Here is a 23,221-nt window from a genome sequence, read left to right on the forward strand (position 1 = left end):
TTGTTTTTTGTTTTTTTTTTTTATTTTTGGGACAGAGAGAGACAAAGCATGAACGGGGGAGGGGCAGAGAGAGAGGGAGACACAGAATCGGAAACAGGCTCCAGGCTCCGAGCCATCAGCCCAGAGCCTGACACGGGGCTCGAACTCACGGACCGCGAGATCGTGACCTGGCTGAAGTCGGAGGCTTAACCGACTGCGCCACCCAGGCGCCCCTTGAATAACTCAGTTTTTACCAACTAATGAATTTTCCTTTATTATTTAAAAAATTATAGTGATTTGCAAGGAATAAGAACAAATGCCAAAAGGGATGGGAGTGACTGGATTCTCAATGGAAGCAAGGTATGTAAAGAGGGGCTCCCATAGCCCTTCTCTCCAGAGTCCATGCCACAAGTAACAGTGTCTCAAAGACTGCTCATTATTGATTGTCTCATTCTATGGACTCATGTAAGAATTGAATTTACTTAAGTTGTTTTGTTTGGGGGACAATGTGAACTTTGCAACATTTATATTACATGAGATCTGTTCTTCTTGTATGTTCCATTTTACATGCTCCCCTCACTATTATGGCAAATGTTTTACTGTCCAAACGGCCCTTATCAAGCCAGAAAAGGGGAAGGAGAGGCTCACATTGTCCAAATATGAGACAAACGATAATTAATAAACTTGATGTTTGTGAAAAATTGGAGATAAGATTTTCTTATAAATATCAAGAAGACTTTCAAAAGTTCTTAGGAAAGAAGGATAGCTTTGATAGAATTTGAGAGCCCTTCTGAGAGTCACATCAGCCTAGATGAATTGGAAAGCCCCTCCAGTTAAGGTTACAGATGGACTTAGGAGTAAATACATCCCTTAGAATCTAATATCACTGATGACAGAGGATTTTGTTTACCTAAAACTGTGTCTGGTATACACTCAGTAAATATTTATTGTTGACTGAGTGTTAAGTGAAGGAAAGATGTTTATTTTCTGCAACTAAGGAGGTCTTTCTGAAAATTGTTTCAAAGCCTGTTGAAGAACTAATTTACGTTTGTTTTCTTTGAATTTTTTAAAAACTTCTAATTAGTTTTAGACTAATACCTTTGCATTTACAAAATCACAAGTTTGAATGTTGTGCTACTGTCAAATTGCTCTCAATTTTGTAAACAGCCTTGATTTCTGTACTTACGTTGTCAAGGACTAATAGCAGTTTATGGACTGGAATGGGTCTGAAGAACACATTTTGAGCAGCCCAGGTCTAAAGACCATTTCATAATCTAGTTTCATAGTTGTTACACAAAAAACCAGTATTTGTGGTGTCAAATAAATTTAGAAAATGTGTGCAACTTCTCACTCTTTGACATGCTAATGTGCATTATAAACCTCTAAAAGTTTGGTATAGTATGTCTTATGCCCTAGGAAATTATCTTTATAGATTGAGTCACTAGTATTTTCCCAAACATACTTTTTGTCATAGACTCTAGGTCTGGTGTTCTCTCTTGTCCAGCAAGAGAGCAGATGCAGGATTGAAATGTGAGAGAGGCTAATGTCAGGGAGGAGACGAGAGTGCCGAATAAGGGTCCTTGCTCCATTTTTATTAGGACCAGAAGGCTTACAAGCGTGATGGACTTACACAAAGAGACAATGAAATCGTGAACATGAACTCATGGGCATGAGGGAAAGGGGGTTTTGAAGATATTCAGTGTTAAGGGTTTGGGTCAACACTAAACCTGGAGCTGGGTGGAAAGTTGTTTACAGAAGACATGAGGCACCACCTCTGTTTACCTAAACTGGCCTAGGGGACAAGAAGGACAGAGCATGCTACCTCAGGGTCAGCAAGGCATCTTTCTTTTGCTAATTAGCTCCAGCTCTGGGCAACTTCATCCTCCTGTGGTCCAAAGTCCTGTTTTCCTGTTTTTGTCCTTCCTTCCTGTGAAAGCAGCTTTCTGTTATTGTACTAACTTGGGGGGGGGGGGGCAATTTTCACCCTGAATACCTAATCTTGTTTACCTCATTTTGGATGATGAAAACATCCTGAGATTTCCCATTTCTATACCTTTCTCCTATACTGGGGGCCTTTGCAACTTATTTACCTAATTTTGTTTACCTAATCTTATTTAGCCAAACTTGGGTGTGTTCATTCTGTGGGTTTCTAATTCCTTATGCCTTGTTAAGCCATTGGTGCAACCTCAGGGAATTCCTAAGCTTATTCCCCACAACTGTTAGAAATTTTAGTCTAAACTATTTGTCTTAAGGATTATAGTAAAGATGTATAATAAAGATTATAATAAAGATGATTCCAGTGTAATAATCACTTAACTCTGCACACAGAGGGCCACAGAAGACTAAGATATTTGATCAAATGGGAAACACATTCTCTTATGACTCCAGCTTTGTTAGCAGTTCTTCTGTGGGAACCACCCAAGAAAACTCCACTGACTATGTCCAAACCTCTATTAGAAATAACAAAAAATTGAAAGGAAGCAAAAGTAAAGGAATACGTAAGTGAATATAGTACCTCAATAAGATGACCTAAGGGGTGCCTTGTGGCTCAGTAGGTTAAGCATGAACTCTTGATTTCGGCTCAGGTCGTGATCTCATGGTTCGAGAGACCAATCCCTGTGTCTTGGGATTCTTTCTCTTCCCTCTCTCTGCCCTTCCCTCCCCCCCCCCACCCACAAATAAATAAACTTTAAAAAAATGACCCTAAGATGTGCCCATCAAAGTGTCGACACAAAGTTTTTAATGGCTTAGGAAAATAATTAAGTGAAGAGATCATATTAACTTTTATACACCTAGATTTCAGCTAAGTAACAAAATGCACATACATTTCAACTATGTTAAAAGGAAAAAAAAAACAGAAAGGAAATTCATAATGATATCTACATGACGGACTTGAGGATTTTTTTTGTTTTTTCTTTATAACAATATACTATATATAACGTCTACAATGAACTTATAAACATTCAATACCCAAAAAAATGATGGCCCTCAGTAGGGATAATCCCAGCCCTATTAAGAGTTTTGACTGTCATAATTAAGAACAAAATTGAGAAAGTCCTTTTACAAAGAGAATTTTCTTATAAGAAAAGGAAAGCAGTCATGCTGGAAATACTCGCCTTCTGTTGGACTCTTGCAGAAATGGTTCAGAATCGATTAACCTTCTTCCATAATTGTGTCTAAGAAAAACTGTTGAAGAATTCTATTCACTTTTTCCAAATTGAAGTCAGGGTGTTAAAGTGAACAATTTTTTTCGTATAAACAGCTCCTCCCTTCCTTTCATTCCATTGTTTGTCTTTTATCTATAATAACCTCTGTTAATATATGTCTGAGGCCGTGGATTTAGAGCTTATAGACACTAATTCCTGGACATGCGATTCAGAACAGAAAAGCACTATTTCAGCAATTCAACTGTGCACCTACACAGATGGTCATTATTCTCTTAGAAAAATATGAAATTGGGAGACTTGAAAGGTTTTTGAGCAAGTGGTATAATGGAGCAATACTGTAGAAAAAAATACATTGGCCATGATGTATAATTTTTTTTTCTAGGAACACATTTTTCTCATTTATTCAGCAAACATCCTTGAAAGCCTTCTATATGCCAAACACTACTCTAAGCACTGATGATAGTCCCTGCCCTTGAGGAGTTCCTTGTAGAGAGAAATGTTGAGGGTCTCTGATTGTTGTGTCACTTATAACCAGGCCACCACCACGGCCTTCACTTGCTATCATGTAGACAACACTAACATCATTGGCTTATTTCCCATTATTTTTATGTACAGCACTGTGGATTTGAGAACATAAATCTTATAAAGGGCATAGATGTTAGGTGATAGAAGTAACCGATGCCATTTTATACTCCTAGCATTTCAAAGGGATAGAGACAAGAATAGATCATTTGAATACAGTTTGATAAATGCTAAGATGGTGGTGAATTCAGAGTGCTTACAGGAGCTCTTAACCTGGCCTGGAGAATTTGGGAAGACTTTAGTCCAGAATGGTAGGATTTATCCTAGCAGCGTTGGGAAACAGCCACCCAGTGGAGGAAACAAGATTTCTGAAGACACATAGGTAAAGAAGACCTTAGAATAGAAAGGATAGCAAATAGTTCAGTGGAGTTGACCTGAGGACAGGGAATGAGAAAAATGAGATAAAAGATAAGGTTGGACTGATAAGCTAGTGCCAGTTCTTGATGAGTTTTATATGTCTTCCTAAAGGTTTACAGTTTATCCTGAGGCCTATTATGAGCTATTCAGAGATTTCAAAATATGAAAATGATATGATTAGATTCCATTGTAAAAAAGGTCTCTGAGATCATGATGAATAATAGAGGTGCAGGGACATCAGTTGTAGGAATGTAAGAAATGATGAGGCCCCAAAATAAGGTAATGGCAATAGAAGAGGAAGGAAGTGAGTGGATTCATAAAGTATTGAAATGGATTAGAGAGAATTAGAAGTCAAATTGAATATGAAGCAAGATGATAACATGATTTTTTTTTTTTTGGCACCATTCACTGAGATAGGAAAAATAGATTTATATTCAAGATTAGTTAAGAGTTAATGGTAGGAAAAGATATGTTCTACCCAAGAGTCATCAGGTGGATTCTCCAGAGGCAGGTAGGTATACAGGTCTGAAACTTAGCAAGAAATTTCACTTAAAGATTTGGAGTCATTAGCAGATAGATGGTAATTAAAGCCATGGAAGTGCTTGAGGTGACCCAAGAAAGGCACAGAATAAGTTAATAATTTGTGCTGGGTATATTTGTTTGATAAATAAATATCATCTGGTAATCTAATATCTCTTATTTAGTATGTTATTTTATCCCTCTTTAATCATTATCTCCTTATTGAGGCCATTTGGAAAGAAGTAGGACATCCATCATCAAAATCAAATCCATGCCTTTGCAAAAACTGTTGTGAGAGTACAAATACTTTAATGTTGCCATTTAGAACAGATTCCTTTTTCTCATCTGCAGTTTCTTTCTAAAATATAGTTTATCATATAGTTATCATAGAGTATTTTGCTTTAATTTAGAAAAGACATAATAAGCTCTGTTCATTATTTACAGTATTAATTATGGAATGAAAATGTACTGACTTCATTCTTTGAAGTAATGGGTTGTTTTCCCTGTACTTTTTAATAGCCTCATATATGAATAATCAACACTGAAGATATTTGGGTAGAGTACAAAGAGAGGCATAAAGCATGTCTTGTCTGGTTTAGTCTTCTTGAATATACTTTCCTCCCATCATGACTTAAACATCGACCTGGTTTGTTGTGAAGTGTCACCGTAAATTTGGGGTTTGCAGGTATTCATCAGTAATGGGCAGCTAAGTGACATTGTGATCGTAGTGGCAATCACAAATCGTGAAGCTCACTCTCCTGCCCATGGCATTAGCCTTTTTCTGGTGGAAAATGGAATGAAAGGATTTATCAAGGGACGAAAGCTACATAAAATGGGACTAAAAGCCCAGGTAAGTCACAATATGAATTATTAATTATAAATAATTGCATGTACTCAAATATACTTTATGGAACTACATATAGCAAATCATACCTTCCTATGCCAGATTCCTAAAATATGCTTTTCAGAAATGGAAAGAGAGGGGTGCTGGGAGGCTCAGTTGATTAAGTTTCTGACTCTTGATTTCAACTCAGGTTATGATCTCACAGTTTGTGAATTTGAGCCCTGCATCAGGCTCTGTGCTGTCAGCACAGAGCCTGGTTGGGATTCTTTCTCTCCCACTCTCTCTCTGTCCCTCCCGCACTCGTGCTTGCTCTCTACAAACAAACAAATGTTAAAAAGAAAAAAAGAAAAGAAATGGTAAGAGAGATTTATTCCATTTATCCAAATTATCTCTGTTGTTCAGCAGTGGAAGTGAATCAGCATATTTTGAATATCTGCTTCAGAAATGGCAAAATTATATGTTAATAGACCTTCTATTAAATTGATTGAAGAAAATTATGGAATAAAAGCAGAAAATATTTTTCTATTATTTGGTAATTATTTGGTAGCTTTTTCATTACCAAAAAGAAAAATGACAGTGTATTGCAGTGGGAAAGCCACAAATTTTTAGAATCAAATGGATCTGGGTTTGAATCCATGGTTTATTACCTACTAGATGTATTCATTAACTATTCCAACTTGGCTTCCAGTTTCTTTTGTTCTTGTTTTTGTTTTCTTAAATGGAAATAATAGTCACCTCATTAGAGTGTTGGGAGATTTAAGTGAGATCATTCTGTACTTAATTGTGTGATCCCTTAGGATACTGCAGAATTATTCTTTGAAGATGTACGGTTACCAGCTAGTGCCCTACTTGGAGAAGAGAATAAAGGCTTCTATCACCTCATGCAAGAACTTCCACAGGTCAGAATTATTAAATATTCCACCTTTTGATTAGTTAATAAAGTGGTATGAAATAGAACTATGTAAATTCGTGCATATAAAACTTGTGACATAGCCAATCATTTGAGTAAAGTTAAAGTTGAAAAAAACCCTGACTTCTTGGGGTGCCCAGATGGCTCAGTCAGTGAAGCATCTGACTCTTAATCTCAGCTCAGATCTTGATCTCAGGGTCATGACTTCAGGCCCCACATTGTGGGCTGTGGAGCCTACATAAACCAACCAACCAACCAACAAAAAACCTGAGTTTTGTAGCCTAGATAAGTAAACAACTGAACTCAAGGGTATCCAATCAGAGCTTATAAATGAGTAGGAAAATTAGGTATTTTAGTTCTGTGATACCTTCTTAGAATGATTTTAGCTTCTTAACTACAAGTCAAGAATTCTTATCTCCTTGTAAGGAAATATCAGCCAAAATATTTGGCAGGATTTTTTTTTTTTAATGATACCAAGGAATCATCATACCGAAAAGTTTTAGTCCATCATAGTTAGCTCTCACATCTGTGTTTTTGGAGTGTAGTGCCTACATGATTGTTGAACCTCACGTGCCAGCATAGAAACATAGGTGCATTTGTCTAGTGACTGCCACAGCCTGGGCTAAATTGGGGACAAGGTTAGGAATACTGCCATGGAAATAGAATAGAATAGAAAAATCACCAGCAAGATGGATTTAAACTGACCATGGATACTAGTAGGCAGAATTTAACCTATCCACTTTAAAAGGTTGATTTCCATAGACCTATTAGAATATGCAGTGTGCAGAGATCAATAAATAAAAGTCAACAATTTCATGTTTCTTTTCTCATAGATGACTGATGAAGGAATTAAATAAATTATGTATATATGTATATGTAGTAAAGACAGACATTTATAAAAATAAAGGATTTGTTTTAAAGAATTACTATGGCTATGTCCAATATTCTTATAAATCTATGGGAGCATTTTCTTATAGAATTAAGAAATAAATTAACTTTTAGGAGTTTTATAACGATTATTTATTGAATTTATTATCATCAAAATCTTGTGGAATTAGAATGATGCTTAAGACCTAATTTTGGGTTATAGGAAAGGCTAGTGATTGCTGAAATGGGACTTTCAGCCAGTGAATTCATGTTCGAAGAAACCAGGAATTACGTTAGACAAAGAAAAGCTTTTGGGAAAACAGTTGCACATCTACAGGTAAGCTTATTGTCATGATTTAGTATTGAGTGACATCAGTTTCCTCATCTAAACACAAATATGGAATAACTCTCATAGAGGTGGTATTAGAATCCATTGAGGTGGATGAGACCATTGAGGGATAAAGAGTAGAGAGTAAGATAAGAGGTCCTAGGACAGAGTCCTGAGAAAAATTTAGTATTTAAAGGTGGACTAGTAGGGAAAAACCAGCAAAGACAACACAGAATGAAGGACTAGAAAGAAAAAAGCAAATCAAGCAAGTAGGGTCATAGAAGCCAAGAGAAAAGGAGATTTCAAGTAGGCAGGAGTAGGGCCACAGGTTGCTTAAAGGGAAAACAAGATGAGAATCAAGAGTGCCCATTGGACATCGCAATAGGGAGCTGATAACGGACTAGAGTGTGGTTGCACCAGGCCAGAGTAAGTAAAGGGGTAAATGGAAATGAGGAAGTAAAGATACTGATGGCACACAGCTCTTTCCTGAGTTTGGCTGTGAATGGTAGGTGGGTTACTAGGGAGTAAGAAGAGGATGGCGGGTGACAGGTAGAATCTTGAGGTCAAGTGACATATTTGTAAGATTTAAGGTTTTTTGTTATTATTAGGATAAGAATGCTGGAAGCACTTTTTTAAAAAAACTTTTTAATGTTTATTTTTAAGCGACAGAGAGAGAGCAAGCAGGAGAGGAGTAGAGAGAGAGCAAGCAGGGGAGGGGGAGAGAGAGAGGGGGACATAGAAGCTGAAGCAGGCTTCAGGCTCTGAGCTGTCAGCGCAGAGCCCGTCGTGGGGCTTGAACTCACAAACCTCAAATCATGACCTGAGGTGAAGTTGGTTAGGAGCTGACTCTTAACCAACTTGAGCCACCCAGGTGCCCCTGGGAGCATGTTTTAATACCTAGAGAAAGGATTTAGTAAAGAAAGAAAGATTGTAGATATGAAGAAGAAAACTGCTATGATATTTGAGAAAGAATCAGGATGTGGGTGCGAAAGCATATGGAAAAGTAGTCCTTCCCACCTCCACCGCAGAGGTGTTTCCTCCGTTGTAACGGGAAGAAAAGAGGAAAGAATGGGTATGGGTTCAGTCAGACACTTAGCTCTGTTGGTAGAAAATTGCAAAAGCTCTTTATGAAGACTTCCATTTTCCTTAAATAACATAGGGAAACTCAGCTCTTGAAAAAGGTGAGTGAAGGGGGCATGCAGGTGTCCATGGAGAGAGAGGAATATTTGAAATACCCTTTCAAAGTAAGAGACTGAACTAACTAGAGAAATATAATAAGGCTGTGAGCAGTATTGAGGACTCAGATGAGGTTAATGATTATGGGTGTATAGTGGTACCTTCTGCTTTTTTGTGTTTTAGATTTACTAGAAGGATTTAGCTGTTGATGATCACACACAGAGAAGGTGGATGATTGTTTAAGGTTTTGCAAGGAAGTTTAAGGTATTTGCCAAAAAACTCAGCATAAGGTGGCCATAATCACTAACCATGCCAATCAAATATTAGACTCTAGTTTCTTCTTAAATGAAAGAAAAGTTTATAAACAATTTAGCCATAAAGTTGCTTCAACATTTTGCCAGCAAAAAACCTGGAGTTGGAAATCTACCTAAACAGTTTCAAGTGGAATGGCTTATGAAGGGCTTTGTGAAGGGCAAGGCGGAGATGAAACACTTTGGTAGCCTTTGAGGACCAGCTTTATGGAATTAACTTCAGTCATTTTTAAGTCCTAGCTCAGTTACTTGGATCTCCGTGGTCTAGTCAGGTTGTATGATCTCTCTAGAAAACATTTTCTTATTTGCAAGATGTGAATGATATCCGTAGCTACCTTATAGAATTGCTGTGAGGATTAGCTGAGATAATATACACAAAGTGGTCAGAATATTGCCTGGCAAATTTAGCACTCATTACAGTTTGCTATTTTTGCCTTATGTAATGTCGTCTTCTATTTTGTTCCAATAAAGGGAACCTATTCCGTTGTTCATCAAAGTAACTTTTTTCCATTCTGAAAAAGCTTCTTTAGATCCTAACTTTCTTATTGGCATAACAGATCCAAAAATAGTTGTTCTGAATCTGTAAACATGAGGCACACACTTTAGAAAACATTTTAAAAAAGCAGTATGACTTGACTTTCCTAAATTGTGATTTCCTTAAGAGTAAGGATTTTAGGGTTGCCTGGGTAGCTCAGTCGGTTGAGAATCTGACTTCGGTTCAGGTCACGATCACACAGTATTGTGAGTTCAAGCCCCACATCGGGCTCTGCACTGACCCTGCAGAGTCTGCTGGGGATTCTCTTTTTCTCTCTGCCCCTCCTCAGCTTGTGCTCCGTCTCTCTCAAAATAAATAAATAAACTTAAAGGAAAAAATAATAAAAAAATTTTTAAAAAGAGTAAGGATTTTAGAGGTGCCTGGGTGGCTCAGTCAGTTAAGCATCTAATACTTGATTTGGGCTGAGGTCATGATCTTGCAGTTCAGGAGTTCGAGCCCTGGGTCAGGCTCCACACTTCAGTGCAGAGCCTGCTTGAGATTCTCTCTCTCCCTCTCCCTCTCTCTCTCTCTCTGCCTCTCCCCCACTCGTGTTCTCTCTCTGTCTCTCAAAACAAATAAATAAACATTTAAAAAAATAGTTAAAAGAATTGACTTTATACAAAAACAGAGTGAGGATTTTATACTGTAAATTCCTTTTAATTTGCATATCATTAATTTATACCTATGAGTGATTCTCAGTGATTGCCCTCTTCCCCTCAGGCATTTAGAACCCCTCAGGAGGGGCGCCTGGGTGGCGCAGTCGGTTAAGCGTCCGACTTCAGCCAGGTCACGATCTCGCGGTCTGTGAGTTCGAGCCCCACGTCAGGCTCTGGGCTGATGGCTTGGAGCCTGGAGCCTGTTTCCGATTCTGTGTCTCCCTCTCTCTCTGCCCCTCCCCCGTTCATGCTCTGTCTCTCTCTGTCCCAAAAATAAATAAAAACGTTGAAAAAAAAATTTTAAAAAAAAGAACCCCTCAGGAGGTGGGGTACACAGCAACTGGGGGTGTGTTTGGTATTTAGTGCTCTGGAGGCCAGTATGGTTAAATGTCCTGTAATTCAGAGATAGTTTCCTATAGCAACTAATTGTCTCACTCAAAATGCCAATAATCTCCCTTTGAGAAACAGTGATATACATAACTTATTCCATTTTGTTTCACTGAGCAAATATGTATTGACTGCCTTCTAAAGGTTAGATGCTGAAATGTAATTTGATAGGTGTGATTCTGAAAATACACACTATAAGCTGCTAGCAATATGAAGTGGTATTACTCTGTGACTTTCGGAACTTTACCCAAAGTGTGTTATAGGCATACCTCGGAAGTATTGCAGGTTCTGTTCCAAAATATCACAATAAAGCGATTATAATGAAATTTTTGTGTTCCCAGTGCATGTAAAAGTTGTGTTTACACTATACTGTAGTCTGTTAAGTGTGCAATAGCATTATGTCTAAATGGTGTCCATACCTTTATTAAAAAATACTTTATTGCTAAAAAGTGCTAGCCATCATCTACCTTTCAGTGAGTGGTAATCTTTTGCTGATGGAGGGTCTTGCCTTCATGTTGATGGATGCTGACTGATCAGGGTGGTGGTTGCTGAAGGCTGGGTGGCTGTGCCTTTTTTAAAAGACAACAACAAAACTTGCGACATCAACTGACTCTTCCTTCAACAAACAATTTCTCTGTAGCATGCAGTGCTGTTTGATAGCATTTTATACACAGTAGAACTTCTTTCAAAATTGAAATCAATCCTCTCAAACCTGATGCTTTATCAACTAAATTTATCAACTAAATTTATGTAATATTCTATATCTTTTGTCTTCTTTTCCACAATCTTCGCAGCATTTTCCCCAGGAGTAGTTCCATTTCAAGAAAACCACTTTTTTTTTTTATGCATCCATAAGAAGCAACTCATCATCAATTAAAGTTTTATTATAAGATTGCGGCAATTCAGTCGTATCTCCGGGCTCCACTTCTTTTTTTTTTTTTTTTAAGCTTATTTCTTTTGAGAGAGAGAGAGAGAGGTGTGTGCACAAGCAGGGGAGGGGCAGAGAGAGAGAGGGAGAGAGAATCCCAAGCTGTCAACACAGAGCCCAATGTGAGGTTCAGTCCCATGAACTGTGAGATCATGACCTGAGCCAAGATCAAGAGTTGGACACTCAACTGACTGAGCCACCCAGGCACCCGCGGGCTCCCGATTCTAATTCTCTCGCTATTCCCACAACATCCCACAGTCACTTTCTCCACTGAAGTCTTGAATCCCTCAGAGTCATCCAGGAGGGTTGGAATCAACTTCTGAAACTCCTGTTATTGTTAGTATTTCAATCTCTTCCTATGAATCATGAATGTTTTTCACGGCATCTGGAATGGTAGATTCTTTCCAGAAGGTTTTCAATTTACTTTGCCTGGATCCACTAGAGGAATCACTATCTATGACAGCTACAGCCTTATACAATGTATTTCTTAAATAATACAACTTGAAAATCAAAATTACTCCTTAATGCATGGGCTGCAGAATGGATGTTGTCTTAGCAAGCATGAAAACAGCATTAATCTCATTGTCCATCTCAGTCAGAACTCTTGGGTGAGCGGGTGCATTGTCAACGAACAGTAATATTTGAAAGGAATTTTTTTCCTGAGCAGTAGATCTCAATAGTGGGCTTAAAATATGCAATAAGCCAAACACGTTGTAAGTAGATGTACTGTCATCCAGACTTTATTGTTCCAGTTCTAGAGCAGAGGCACAGTAGATTTAGCATAATTCTTAAAGGCCCTAGGATTTTCAGAATAGTAAGTGAACATTGGCTTCAACTTAAAGTCACCAGCTGCAATAGCCCCTAATAAGAAAGTCAGCCTGTCCTTTGAAGCTTTGAAGCCAGGTATTGTCATCGTCCTAGCTGTGAAAGTCCTAGATGGCATCTTCTTGCAATGTAAGGCAGTTTCATCTACATTTAAAATCTGTTGTTTAGTGTGGCCACCTTTGTTAATTATCTTAGCTAGGATTTCTGGATAGCCTGCCTCAGTTTCCGCATCAGCGCTTGCTGCTTCACCTTGCACATTTACGTTATGGAGACGGCTTCTTTCCTTAAGCCTCATGAACCAACCTCTGCCAACTTCAGACTTCTTCAAGCTCCTTACCTCTCTCAGCCTTCATAGAATTGAAGAGAGTTAGGGCCTTGCTCTGGATTAGGTGTTGGCTTCAGGGGATGTTGTGGCTGGTTAGAGCTTCTATTTAGACCACTACAACTTTCTCCGTATCAGCATAAGTCTTCTTCACTTTTTTATCATTCATGTGTTCACTGGAGTAGTACTTTTAATTTCCTTTAAGAACCTTTCCTTTGCATTCACAGCGTGGCTAACTGGCACAAGAGGCCTGGCTTTCAGCCTATCTTGGCTTTTGACATAAGTAAGCTTAGTCGTTTCTAGCTTTTGATTTAAAGTGAGAGACGTGTGACTCTTCCTTTCACTTGGACACTTAGAAACCATTGTAGGGTTATTAATTGGTCTCATTTCAGTATTGTTGGGTCTCAGGGAATAAGGAGGCTCAAGGAGAAGGAGAGATGGGGAACGGCTGGCCAGTGGAGCAGTCAGAACACGCACATGTATCAATCAAATTCGCCATCTTATATGGGCGTGGTTCATGGTGCCTCAAAACAAGAAGACGAGTAACATCAAAGATCACTGATCACCATAACAAATATGATAGTGAAAAAGTTTGAAATACTGTGAAAATTACCAAAATATGACGCAGAGACACGTGAGCAAATGCTATTGGGAAAATGGCACCAATTGTCTTGCTCCACAGATTTGCCACAGACCTTTCATTTGTAAAAAATGCAACATCTGCAAAGAGCAATAAAACAAAGTGTGCCTGTAATAGCTTTTGCTTCTGAAAACCAACCATCACCACCTCATGCCTTTGGCCCTGTTATGGACACTATAAAAAGTAAATCAAATAGGCATGTTTTCCATCCCCTTGGAAATCTACATCTCCTTTTATGGAATTCATATTAAATTACAATAAAGATGACTATGATATTACCCAGGTTGTTTATAGCTCAGAACGTTAAATATGATTTGACATTTGACCATGAAGGAAATAGGAAACTGGTATAATGTTTTCCCAGAGAAGAAAAAAAGTCTGTAATATGTGTATTTGACTAATATTTACTAAATAAATACATACATTTTGACAGCAAAAAGAGAGAATATAGTTTTAATCTTTTTCAAAGCGAGCGCTATTTTATGAAGCACTACCTTCTTTCAAAGGGAGTTTACCAAACTGTCACTAGGTGGCAGTAGTATCACTTCCACCAGTGTACTACGTTACCTGTAGTCTGGTTTTTCAAGTAAATTTATTATGTTCTCAGATTTCTGGGATATTTCTTCTAATCTTTCTGCTGTACTGAAATAAAGATCTTTGAATGTTTTCATAGTCAATCTAGGAATGTATTCAAAGAAGATGAATGACCAATATATGCTGACACCTCCTATTCTAGAGCTTGGTACACTATTGTTCCAGTTATTAATATGAAATAGAAGACCTTTAAATGGTGTATTATACTTAGCCAAATGTCATTTTACAATCATTTAACTATTCAGTTTCCTTTATCTTTGTTATGCTTGAATTTTGAACATTTGGGGCCTTTCTGACCATTTCAGTGCATTTCACAAAAAAATCATTTTCTTTGTAGAATGGAGACCTAACCATGCTTAAGTTGCAATTATTATAAGATTTTTATTCCTTTTCATTCATTCAAATATGGAGATATTTGATGTCAAATCTTATGATTTTTCCATGGAATAGATAATAAAATGGTAAAATTCAGTTATTAAATAATGATAATGACTGATTTGTTACATTGTTCCCATGTACTAGACACTGTGCTAAATGGATTATCTTGTTTTTTTCTTCACAGCTCTCTTTATAAGCATTCTTTTTACCTTCATTTTACAGATAAAGAGATTGAGGCATGGAGAGGTTAAGCAAGTTTCCCAAGATTACACAGACATTATAACTCTGAAAACTACACTCTTTTTTTTAAATCTTTTCTTAAATTTTAATGTTTATTTTTTAGGTTTATTTATTTATTTTGAGAGAGACAGAGACAGCGTGAGTGGGGGAGGGGCAGAGAGAGAGGGAGACAGAATCCCAAGCAAGCTCCCTGCTGTCGGCACAGATCCCAACGATGAGGGGCTCGAACTCACAAACCTGGAAGATCATGACCTGAGACAAAACCAAGAGTCAGATGCTTAACCGACTGAGCCACCCAGACACCTCAAATGTTTATTTTTGAGAGAGAGAGAGAGAGAGAGACAAAGACAAAGCACAAGCTGGGAAGGGGCAGAGGAGATGGAGACACAGAATCTGAAGCAGATTCCAGGCTCCAAGCTGTCAGTACAGAGCCCGACACGGGACTGGGACCCAGGAACCCTGAGATCGTGACCTGAGCCGATGCTGGACGTTTAACTGACTGAGCCACTCAGGCGGTCCTGGAACATACACTCTTAACTCCTATCCTAGTTTTACTACCCAGAAATTGAAAGTAGATAGACCTTTTTTCTTTCCTCACTTCCCTCACCCATGGGCGATGAAGTGAAAATGTAATGTTCTTTTCTAAGACAAACTTTAGTTATTTCCTGTGTGGGATGTGCTCTTGAGTCTAAGGGCACAGAATATTATGAAAAGGATAGGAGAGGGAAAAAAAATGATACTTCTTCCTTACATTCCTCCAAAATGTAATTATCCTGTTCTTAAGACCTCGAGTGTGGGGTTAATTATAAAATTAGGTAGCAAACCGAAGATGTTATATTTTTTATTTGAATCATAATAGATTACAGTACAATTAACAGTATTGTTTAAATGGAATATGGGCTGAATAACCTCTCCAAAGTGTATTCCAATTCTGTAATTCCATGATTCTGAGAATAATGTCATTCAGAACTCTGAAAGAGACTTGATCTGATGCACTTAGTAAGTTTTGAGGAATTTTTTTTAAATGCTAGCTGTAGTATTATCTATTAGCGATTAGTAATGAATGTTTAAAAGTAGTGTTACAAGTGTTGATCATTCACAAAAAACACCTTGCTAATAATGTGTGGTACAATTATTAGCCACCACCCATTACACAATAATTTCTGAAAGCTACATACAATGTCTGTGGTGAAGAACCCAGACAAATTTTATATAGTAACACCCAATGTGATGCCAAGAATATGCAAATATAATCTGTTTATCCCCAGAGAGTAAATTATGTACTCTTGGAGGCATTAATTTCTTCAAACCTGTGGACCTCACTAAGCGAATTAAAGAAAGAGTTCTTTAACGCCTGGGTGGCTCAGTCAGCTAAGCATTCAACTTTGGCTCAGGTCATGATCTTATGATTCCTGGGTTCCAGCCCTGCATTGGGATCTGTGCTGACAGCTCGAAGCCTGGAGCCTGCTTCAGATTCTGTGTCTCCCTCTCTCTCTCTCTCTCTCTGCCCCTCCCCCGCTCACTCTCTGTCTCTGTCTCTCTCTCAAAATAGGTAAACATTAAACAAATATTTTTTTTTTCATTTTTCTTTTAAAAGAAAGAGTTCTAAATGAGCCCATCCTGGTCTAAAATTTAACTTCAGCTTCTGGAAGCTCCCAGAATTCCCAGAAAAACAGCTCTCATGGAAGGGAATTGGGCTTAGAGATCTTGATTCCTTCATACTGTAAAAAGTACATAAATTTTCAAGTGTGCCATCACAATAGGGAGAGGACAAAACTATCTGGACACTTGTCAGATTCTCCCTTATCTTCCAAATGATGTATAATGGTTGGTGTCCTTGAATGAAGCCAGGAGTTGACTCAGAGGGAATATATACTCATCTGTTTTCAATGTATAGAATATTTCCACACTTTTTTTTTCTTGTTCTTTCTCTAGATTTTCTATGAGTAATCTTGGCAGAGGTGGGAAACTCTTTGCTGATTTATTGTGTAGAGATTTGGCCTAATTAAATATAAATGGATAGAAAGGGAGATAGACAATGTAAGGAAAGAGTGAGAGGGGAAGAAAGTTTTGATGTGACCCAGCATGTTCTGAATTAGAGGCCAGGATACAGAGGTGGAAAATGTGTGGCATCAGCCATCCTACTGTTTGGTTTTAGAACCATTAGGTGCCAGCTATATTGTCTGTTTCTAGAACAGGATGGAATAAAGCCAAGGGAAAGGCAGTCAATTGGGTTTTTCATTAGTATGGTAGTTATATTGATAGACCTCTGAGGAATCTGTCCCTCAGAGTTCCTACTCCTCCTGACACCCTGGTTTTGCCTGGTCCACGGTCTTATTATATTCCTTTTCTAGAAATGGAAAGTTCCCAAACTGTCCCCACTACAATGATGTTGAAAGGTTCAGTTTTGTGGTTTGAGAATTGCTATAACCAGTACGAATGGCAGTCAGGGCCAGCATCCTCATGAGAATCTGGTCCCTGAAGCCTTCCTATTAGGAACTCAATCTTGGTTTTGAACTTGCCAGTACATAGGTGGGGCATATTAATGTCTTGTTTGAGTTGAACTGTGCAACCTTTTTCACTAACTTCCATGCTTTTTTTTAGCCACAGTGAAGGTCTCACTTATAAATCCCATAGCAGAATGATCAAAACTCTGTTTCTGCCTGTATTTTCATAAGGAAGGGAAAGCCAGCTGACCAGTCCTGGGCCTTGAACTTGAGAGGTCAACTAGAATGGGGTGTATTTTGGGGAGTTACTCAAAGTGGGAAGCCAATATGTCAAAATCAAGTCAGTTTCCTGAAGGAGGTTCAAAAGTTGGTGCCAAAGAGACCAAATGTAAACTCAGAATTTAAGGTGTGGGAGCCAAGAATCTGGAATGTAAAAATATTTGATTGAAATGAAAGCAGTCAAGAACACTTGAGAATAGTCTAGATAGAATGATTTCCAAGGCTGCTATAGGTTGTCTGTGGCTGGCAAGAGAAAGTATAATATGTTGACGTTGTTGACCATTCCAGACCATTCAGTTCAAGTTAGAGACTAGCTATTGAGGGGGGTCAGTGGGGGAGGGTGGAGAGAGGTGGAAGAGGCTGAAGGATACGACTTTGATCTCTTGAGTGCTGATGTCGTTCTTCTACTGCATTCTATAGATCTAGATTAACTACTTCCCAATATAAAATAATGTTTAATTAATGTTTTTAATGTTATCTTTCCAGCTTGTTACTTTGTTATTTTACTCTAGAACAAAGAATCAGAATAGAGAAATATATATACTTAATTAAAAAAATATGTATACTTTAAAAAAAAAAGGATGGGGGGGTGCCTGGGTGGCTCAGTCAGTTGAGCAACCCACTCTTGATTTTGACTCAGGTAATGATCCCAGGGTCATGGGATGGAGCCCTGAGTCAGGCTGTATGCTGAGCATGGAACTTGCTTAAGATTCTCTCTCTCTCTCCCTCTGTCTCTTTCTCTGCCCCTCTCCTCAGTTCTCTCTCACTCTCTAAAATAGAAGAGAGACAGAGAGAGACAGAGAGAGACAGAGAGAGAGAGAGAAATTCTTCATGGTTTTAGATTCCAGAGGAAAATAGGTGTTTTTAACAGCTGTACTTAAAGGACTATACCACAAGATGGTGCTCACCTATTAAAGTCATGCTGGTTTTCAGGCAGTTTCCCTAACTGGTCTAAACTTTTTAATCTAAAACATGAGATGTTATTTATCATTTATCTTTTTTTTTTTTTTCCATCTTCTAGTACAACTTTCCTTAGTGGTGATGAGTATTGTGGGTTTTAAATTTAAGCCATTTAGTTAATATTTGCCTCTTTTGGAGAGTAAAAAAACAAACAAACAAACAAACAGTAATTCCACTTTTGTTTTGCTCTAAAGGTCTTTTATTATATAATTTTAGATATGCTAGGTGACTAAAAATGTGCTCTTTTAGTATGCTCACTTTTTTCCCCCTTTCATTTCTTTTAAACTCAAGACAGTGCAGCATAAGCTGGCAGAATTAAAAACACACATTTGTGTAACCAGAGCTTTTGTGGACAGCTGTCTCCAGCTGCATGAAAAGAAACGTCTGGACTCTGCCACTGCTGCCATGGCGAAATATTGGTATGCGTGCCTCAGTAATTAAAATGTGGTGTTTGCATAGACTGTTAGGGAATTCTTCCAACTTTAAACTCAATCTTGAGGGTCTTAAAAGAAGAAGGCTGTGAAAATGAAAACTAACAGTAGGAACCAACTTTTTAAAAAACGCTGAAAGGCCCCATTAAGCCTATTTATAGTGTGCTAAAAATTACTTAAGTTGATTTAACTTTTAGCTTGCAATTGAGAATAAGATATTGTGGCGCCTGGGTGGCTCAGTCAGTTAAGAGTCTGACTTCGGCTCAAGTCATGATCTCAAGGTTCGAGAGTTCGAGCCCTGCATTGGGCTCTCTGCTGTCAGCACAGAGGTACCTTTGGATCCTCTGTTCCCTTCTCTCTCTGCCTCTCCCCAACTCCACACACGCTTTCTGTACTTTGTCTCTCTGTCTCTCTCTTTCTCTCTCTCTCTCTCTCTCTCTCTCAGAAATAGATAAACATTTGGGGCCTCTAGGTGGCTCAGGCAGTTAATGGCTCAGGTCATGATCTCATAGTTCGTGAGTTTGAGCCCCACATCAGGCCCTATGCTGACAGCTCGGAGCCTGGAGCCTGCTTCAGATTCTGTGTCTCCCTCTCTCTCTGCCCCTCCCCCACTAATGCGTGCATGCTCTCTCTCTTTTTCTCTCTCAAATATAAATAAACATTAAAATAAATAAACATTTAAAAAAGAGAGTAAGATATTAAGGTATTGAAGTAGGATGACTGATTAACTCATTCAAGTAGTAGTTTAATTTCAAATTATCTGATGAGTGGCAGTATAGTGAGACCACAAAAGAACAGTACCACTTAGAGTCCTGAGATTGAATCCCAATTCTTTCATTAAATAACTATAATTAAATTTAATTCTCCCTGGGTTGGGGCATCTGGGTGACCATTCGGTTAAGTGTCCAACTTTTAATTCTGGCTCAGGTCATGATCTTACGGTTCATGAGTTTGAGCCCCGAGTTGGGCTCTGTGCTGACAGTTTGGAGCCTGCTTGGAATCCTCACTCTCCCTCTCTCTCTGCCCCTCCTCTTCTTGTGTGCTCTCTCTCTCTCTCTCTCTCTCTCTCTCTCTCTCTCTCTCTCAAAATAAATAAATACACTTAAAAATATTAACAATTCTCTCTGGGCCAACATTTTGATATCTCTGAAATGAGTAGATTAGACTCCATTTTTGATTTTAAAATGTGTCCAGATCTAAGAAAAATTTCTGAAAAATTGATTATCCAATCAGAAGTTGCACATGCTCTATTAAGTGAAAGGGAAAGTGTCCTATTAAATTTGGAAAGAACTTTCATTTGTATTAAAGATGACTAGCAATTGTATTAAAGATGAGTTAATTGAAAAGAGACTCCTATAAGGCCTTTGTGTATTTTAAGATGCAAGAACATTGTTTAAATCAGATACTGAAAATGGGTTTGGTTTCCTCTGTTTTAAAAACAAACATTCTCATATCTCATTAGCCCAAAAATAACTTAGAAGAAAATTCCTGTCATTATTCATTAACCTGTGTTCAGTTCAGCCAGAACTAGAGTGGAGAAGTATGCAGAATAGTTCTTTATGAAATGATTCCAAAATAATAAAACTGCCAGGTTGGAACTGATGTGGAATTACTGGGAACTTCTTTTAGGAGGAGACATTTTACATTTACATTTATAGCAAATCCTGTGACTAGTTGGAAAAGTGTAAAAATTTTTTAGGCAAGGTATTTTTAGAAAAAGAAATATTCAGATAGCTATTAACCTCATTGTTCTTAAAAACACCAAGTTTATAGACATACTGTTACTTCACATTGAAGGAGAGGAAGCAGCTAGTTATACCCAGTGAATATTTCACTAAAATACTTGCCAAATACAAAAATTTATAGAATTCCAAATATTGTTGCCTCCTGAGTCTTACCTGTTAATCATTATATTGTTGGCTGTACTTTTTAGAAACATCCTCACCTGTCTTATGGCTTGAGTTAAAAGTTATTTTATTTTTTTCCCAAATTTTTATTTAAATTCTAATTAGTTAACATATAGTGTAATGTTGATTGCAGGAGTATAATTTAGTGATTTATCACTTACATGTAACACCCAGTGTTCATGATAACAAATGCCCTTCTAAATACTATCAGCCATTTAACCCATCCCCTACCCACCACCCTCCATCGATCCCTGAGTTTGTTCTCTATCATGAAGAGTCTCTTATGGTTCGCTTCCCTCTCTCTCTCTCTTTTTTCCCCCCTTCCCATATGTATATCTGTTTCCCACATGTATCTAAATTCCACATAAGAGTGAAATCATATGGTGTTTGTCTTTCTCTGACTGACTTATTTAGCTTAGCATAATACTCTCTAGCTCCATCCACGTTGTTGCAAATGGCAAGATTTCATTATTTTTAATGGCTGAGTAATAGTCCATTATATAAATATACTACATCTTTATCATTCTTCAGTCAATGGACACTTGGGCTCTTTCCATAGTTTGGCTATTGCTGAGAGTTAAAAATTATTTAAAATAGGCAAATGTGTCTATGCTTACTTTTGCTTTAGGTTTCCCATTATTGAAAAATACTTTTAGGGGAGCCTGGCTGGCTCAGTCAGTAGAGCATGCAACTCCTGATCTTAGGGTCATGAGCTCAAGTCCCATGTTGTGGGCAGAGGTTAAAAAAAAAAAAAAGAAAAAGGAGGGGCACCTGGGTGGCTCAGTCGGTTAAGTGCCAGACTTCAGCTCAGGTCATGATCTCACGATTTGTGGGCTCAAGCCCCACATCTGGCTCTGTGCTGACAGCTCAGAGCCTGGAGCCTGCTTTGGATTCTGTGTCTCCCTCTCTCTCTGCCCCTCCCCAACTCACACTATGTCTGTCTCTCAAAAATAAATAAATAAACATTAAAAAAAAATTTTTTTAAGGGAAAAATGAGATGCCTGGGTGGCTCATTTGGTTGAGTGTCCGATTTTGGCCCAGGTCATGATCTCACAGTTCGTGGGTTTGAGCCCCATGTCGGGCTTTGTGCTGACAGCGTGGAGCCTGCTTCAGATTCTGTGTCTCCCTCTCTCTCTGCCCCTTTTCTGCTTGCTTTCTCTCTCTCTCTCTCTCAAAACTAAATAAACATGAAAAGGAATCTCTAATTAAAAAAGAAAAAAAAGAAAAATGGGGTGAAAAGAATTTGAACTTATATTTTTATGTTGAGATGAATAAAATCCCTACCAGTTATCTTACGAATTTTAATGGTAGTTAAAATTACTGTGATAAGACCAAACAAGAATATTTCTCAAGTGTTTCATATTAATATACATATACTTTGGGAATAATAATACCCAAGTAATCTTTTAAAAGTTTCCTATATGATGGTATGTACTTTAATAGTACTTTTTAGGTTTTTACTTTTACTTTCAGTTTATTTCTGAAAAACTCTAAAAAATTTTTTTTACAGTTACTGAAATTCAGAATTGCAACTTTCGGGTAGAAGTGGCATCTTTGGAGAAAAAGACATATCACAAGGCAAAAGAAAATAGATGGCTGTATAACTGTACATTTAACTGAGATTATATGGAGAATTTAAATAAATTAGACAAAATTCAAGTTTTTATTATGTCCTTCTCAAGCCTAAAGTAGCCCAAAACCTAATAGACTATGCTTTCCACTTTTTATTTCTAGCTTTAACAAAAACCCAGCCAGAACCAACTGATGCAGAAAGTATTCATTACATGAAAATTTTCCAGAAGTTTATTGCATATGTAATTTATATCAGTCTTCTCTTGTTGGCTAATATGTCTAATTGTAATTGTTTGATAAATGTATGTATTTAAACAGTCATAAATTATTTGTTTCCTGATTGTGAAGCACCTCGCGAAAACCCATTGCAAATGTTCCTTTTTTGCTTTTTATTTTGGTCATCCAGGGCAAGTGAGTTACAAAACACTGTAGCTTATGACTGTGTCCAGCTCCATGGAGCCTGGGGATACATGTGGGAGTACCCGATTACAAAGTGAGTATGGCTGTTGTGGTACGCACTTCTGGATGATGTGAAGAAAAAGGAAAATTTCTTTACTGTACTTTGTGCATTGAGTGTAGAGGGAAAAGAGATGCAAAATCTTTGCATTTGTCAGCTGACTACAGAGTGTGTTCAACCAGATGAAACAGCTTCAGGTTATTAGCCCACCTGATAACCTTTTAAAGAAAGGATTTTATCGCTTTTAAAGAAAGGGAAGAGATCAGTATATAATAAAACTTGGCTTTATTTGAATCGTTTTACAGAAGGACTAATATCACTTTTGTTATAGTTGAATATTGTATTTTATTGCTTAACCATAATCTGGTTATTTCTACTTTTTTGCTATGACAAGCAATGAATGCTGCGACAGAACACCTTTATGCGTTTGTCTTAGATACATGTGTTTTCGATTACAATGGGACAGAATTCCAAAAGTAGTATTGCTATTTCAAAAATATGCACATTTTAAATTTTAGTACATTGCCCAATCATTTTCTCCAGTTAGTAGCAACTCTTACTCAAATGAAAAAAGTCTGAGGATAACTTATCCTCCTAAACTATGAATGTTCTTGCTTTTTAAA

At 37.7% G+C, this 23,221-nt stretch overlaps 1 protein-coding gene across 2 annotated transcripts in view; it reads left to right on the plus strand.

The window, feature by feature from the left end:
• The window catches only part of ACADL (acyl-CoA dehydrogenase long chain), a 52,448-nt gene that overhangs the window by 23,267 nt on the left and 5,960 nt on the right, over nt 1–23,221 (plus strand). For both annotated transcript variants that reach the window (XM_058706248.1, XM_058706239.1), the window contains 6 exons: nt 273–339; nt 5,290–5,454; nt 6,246–6,347; nt 7,449–7,562; nt 18,523–18,650; nt 22,548–22,634. In XM_058706248.1, coding sequence (XP_058562231.1) covers nt 273–339; nt 5,290–5,454; nt 6,246–6,347; nt 7,449–7,562; nt 18,523–18,650; nt 22,548–22,634 — 663 coding nt within the window. The remainder of the gene's footprint in view (nt 1–272; nt 340–5,289; nt 5,455–6,245; nt 6,348–7,448; nt 7,563–18,522; nt 18,651–22,547; nt 22,635–23,221) is intronic.

This window comes from Neofelis nebulosa, chromosome 2 (assembly GCF_028018385.1).
Source record: "Neofelis nebulosa isolate mNeoNeb1 chromosome 2, mNeoNeb1.pri, whole genome shotgun sequence".
Classification (NCBI taxonomy): Eukaryota; Metazoa; Chordata; class Mammalia; order Carnivora; family Felidae; genus Neofelis; species Neofelis nebulosa.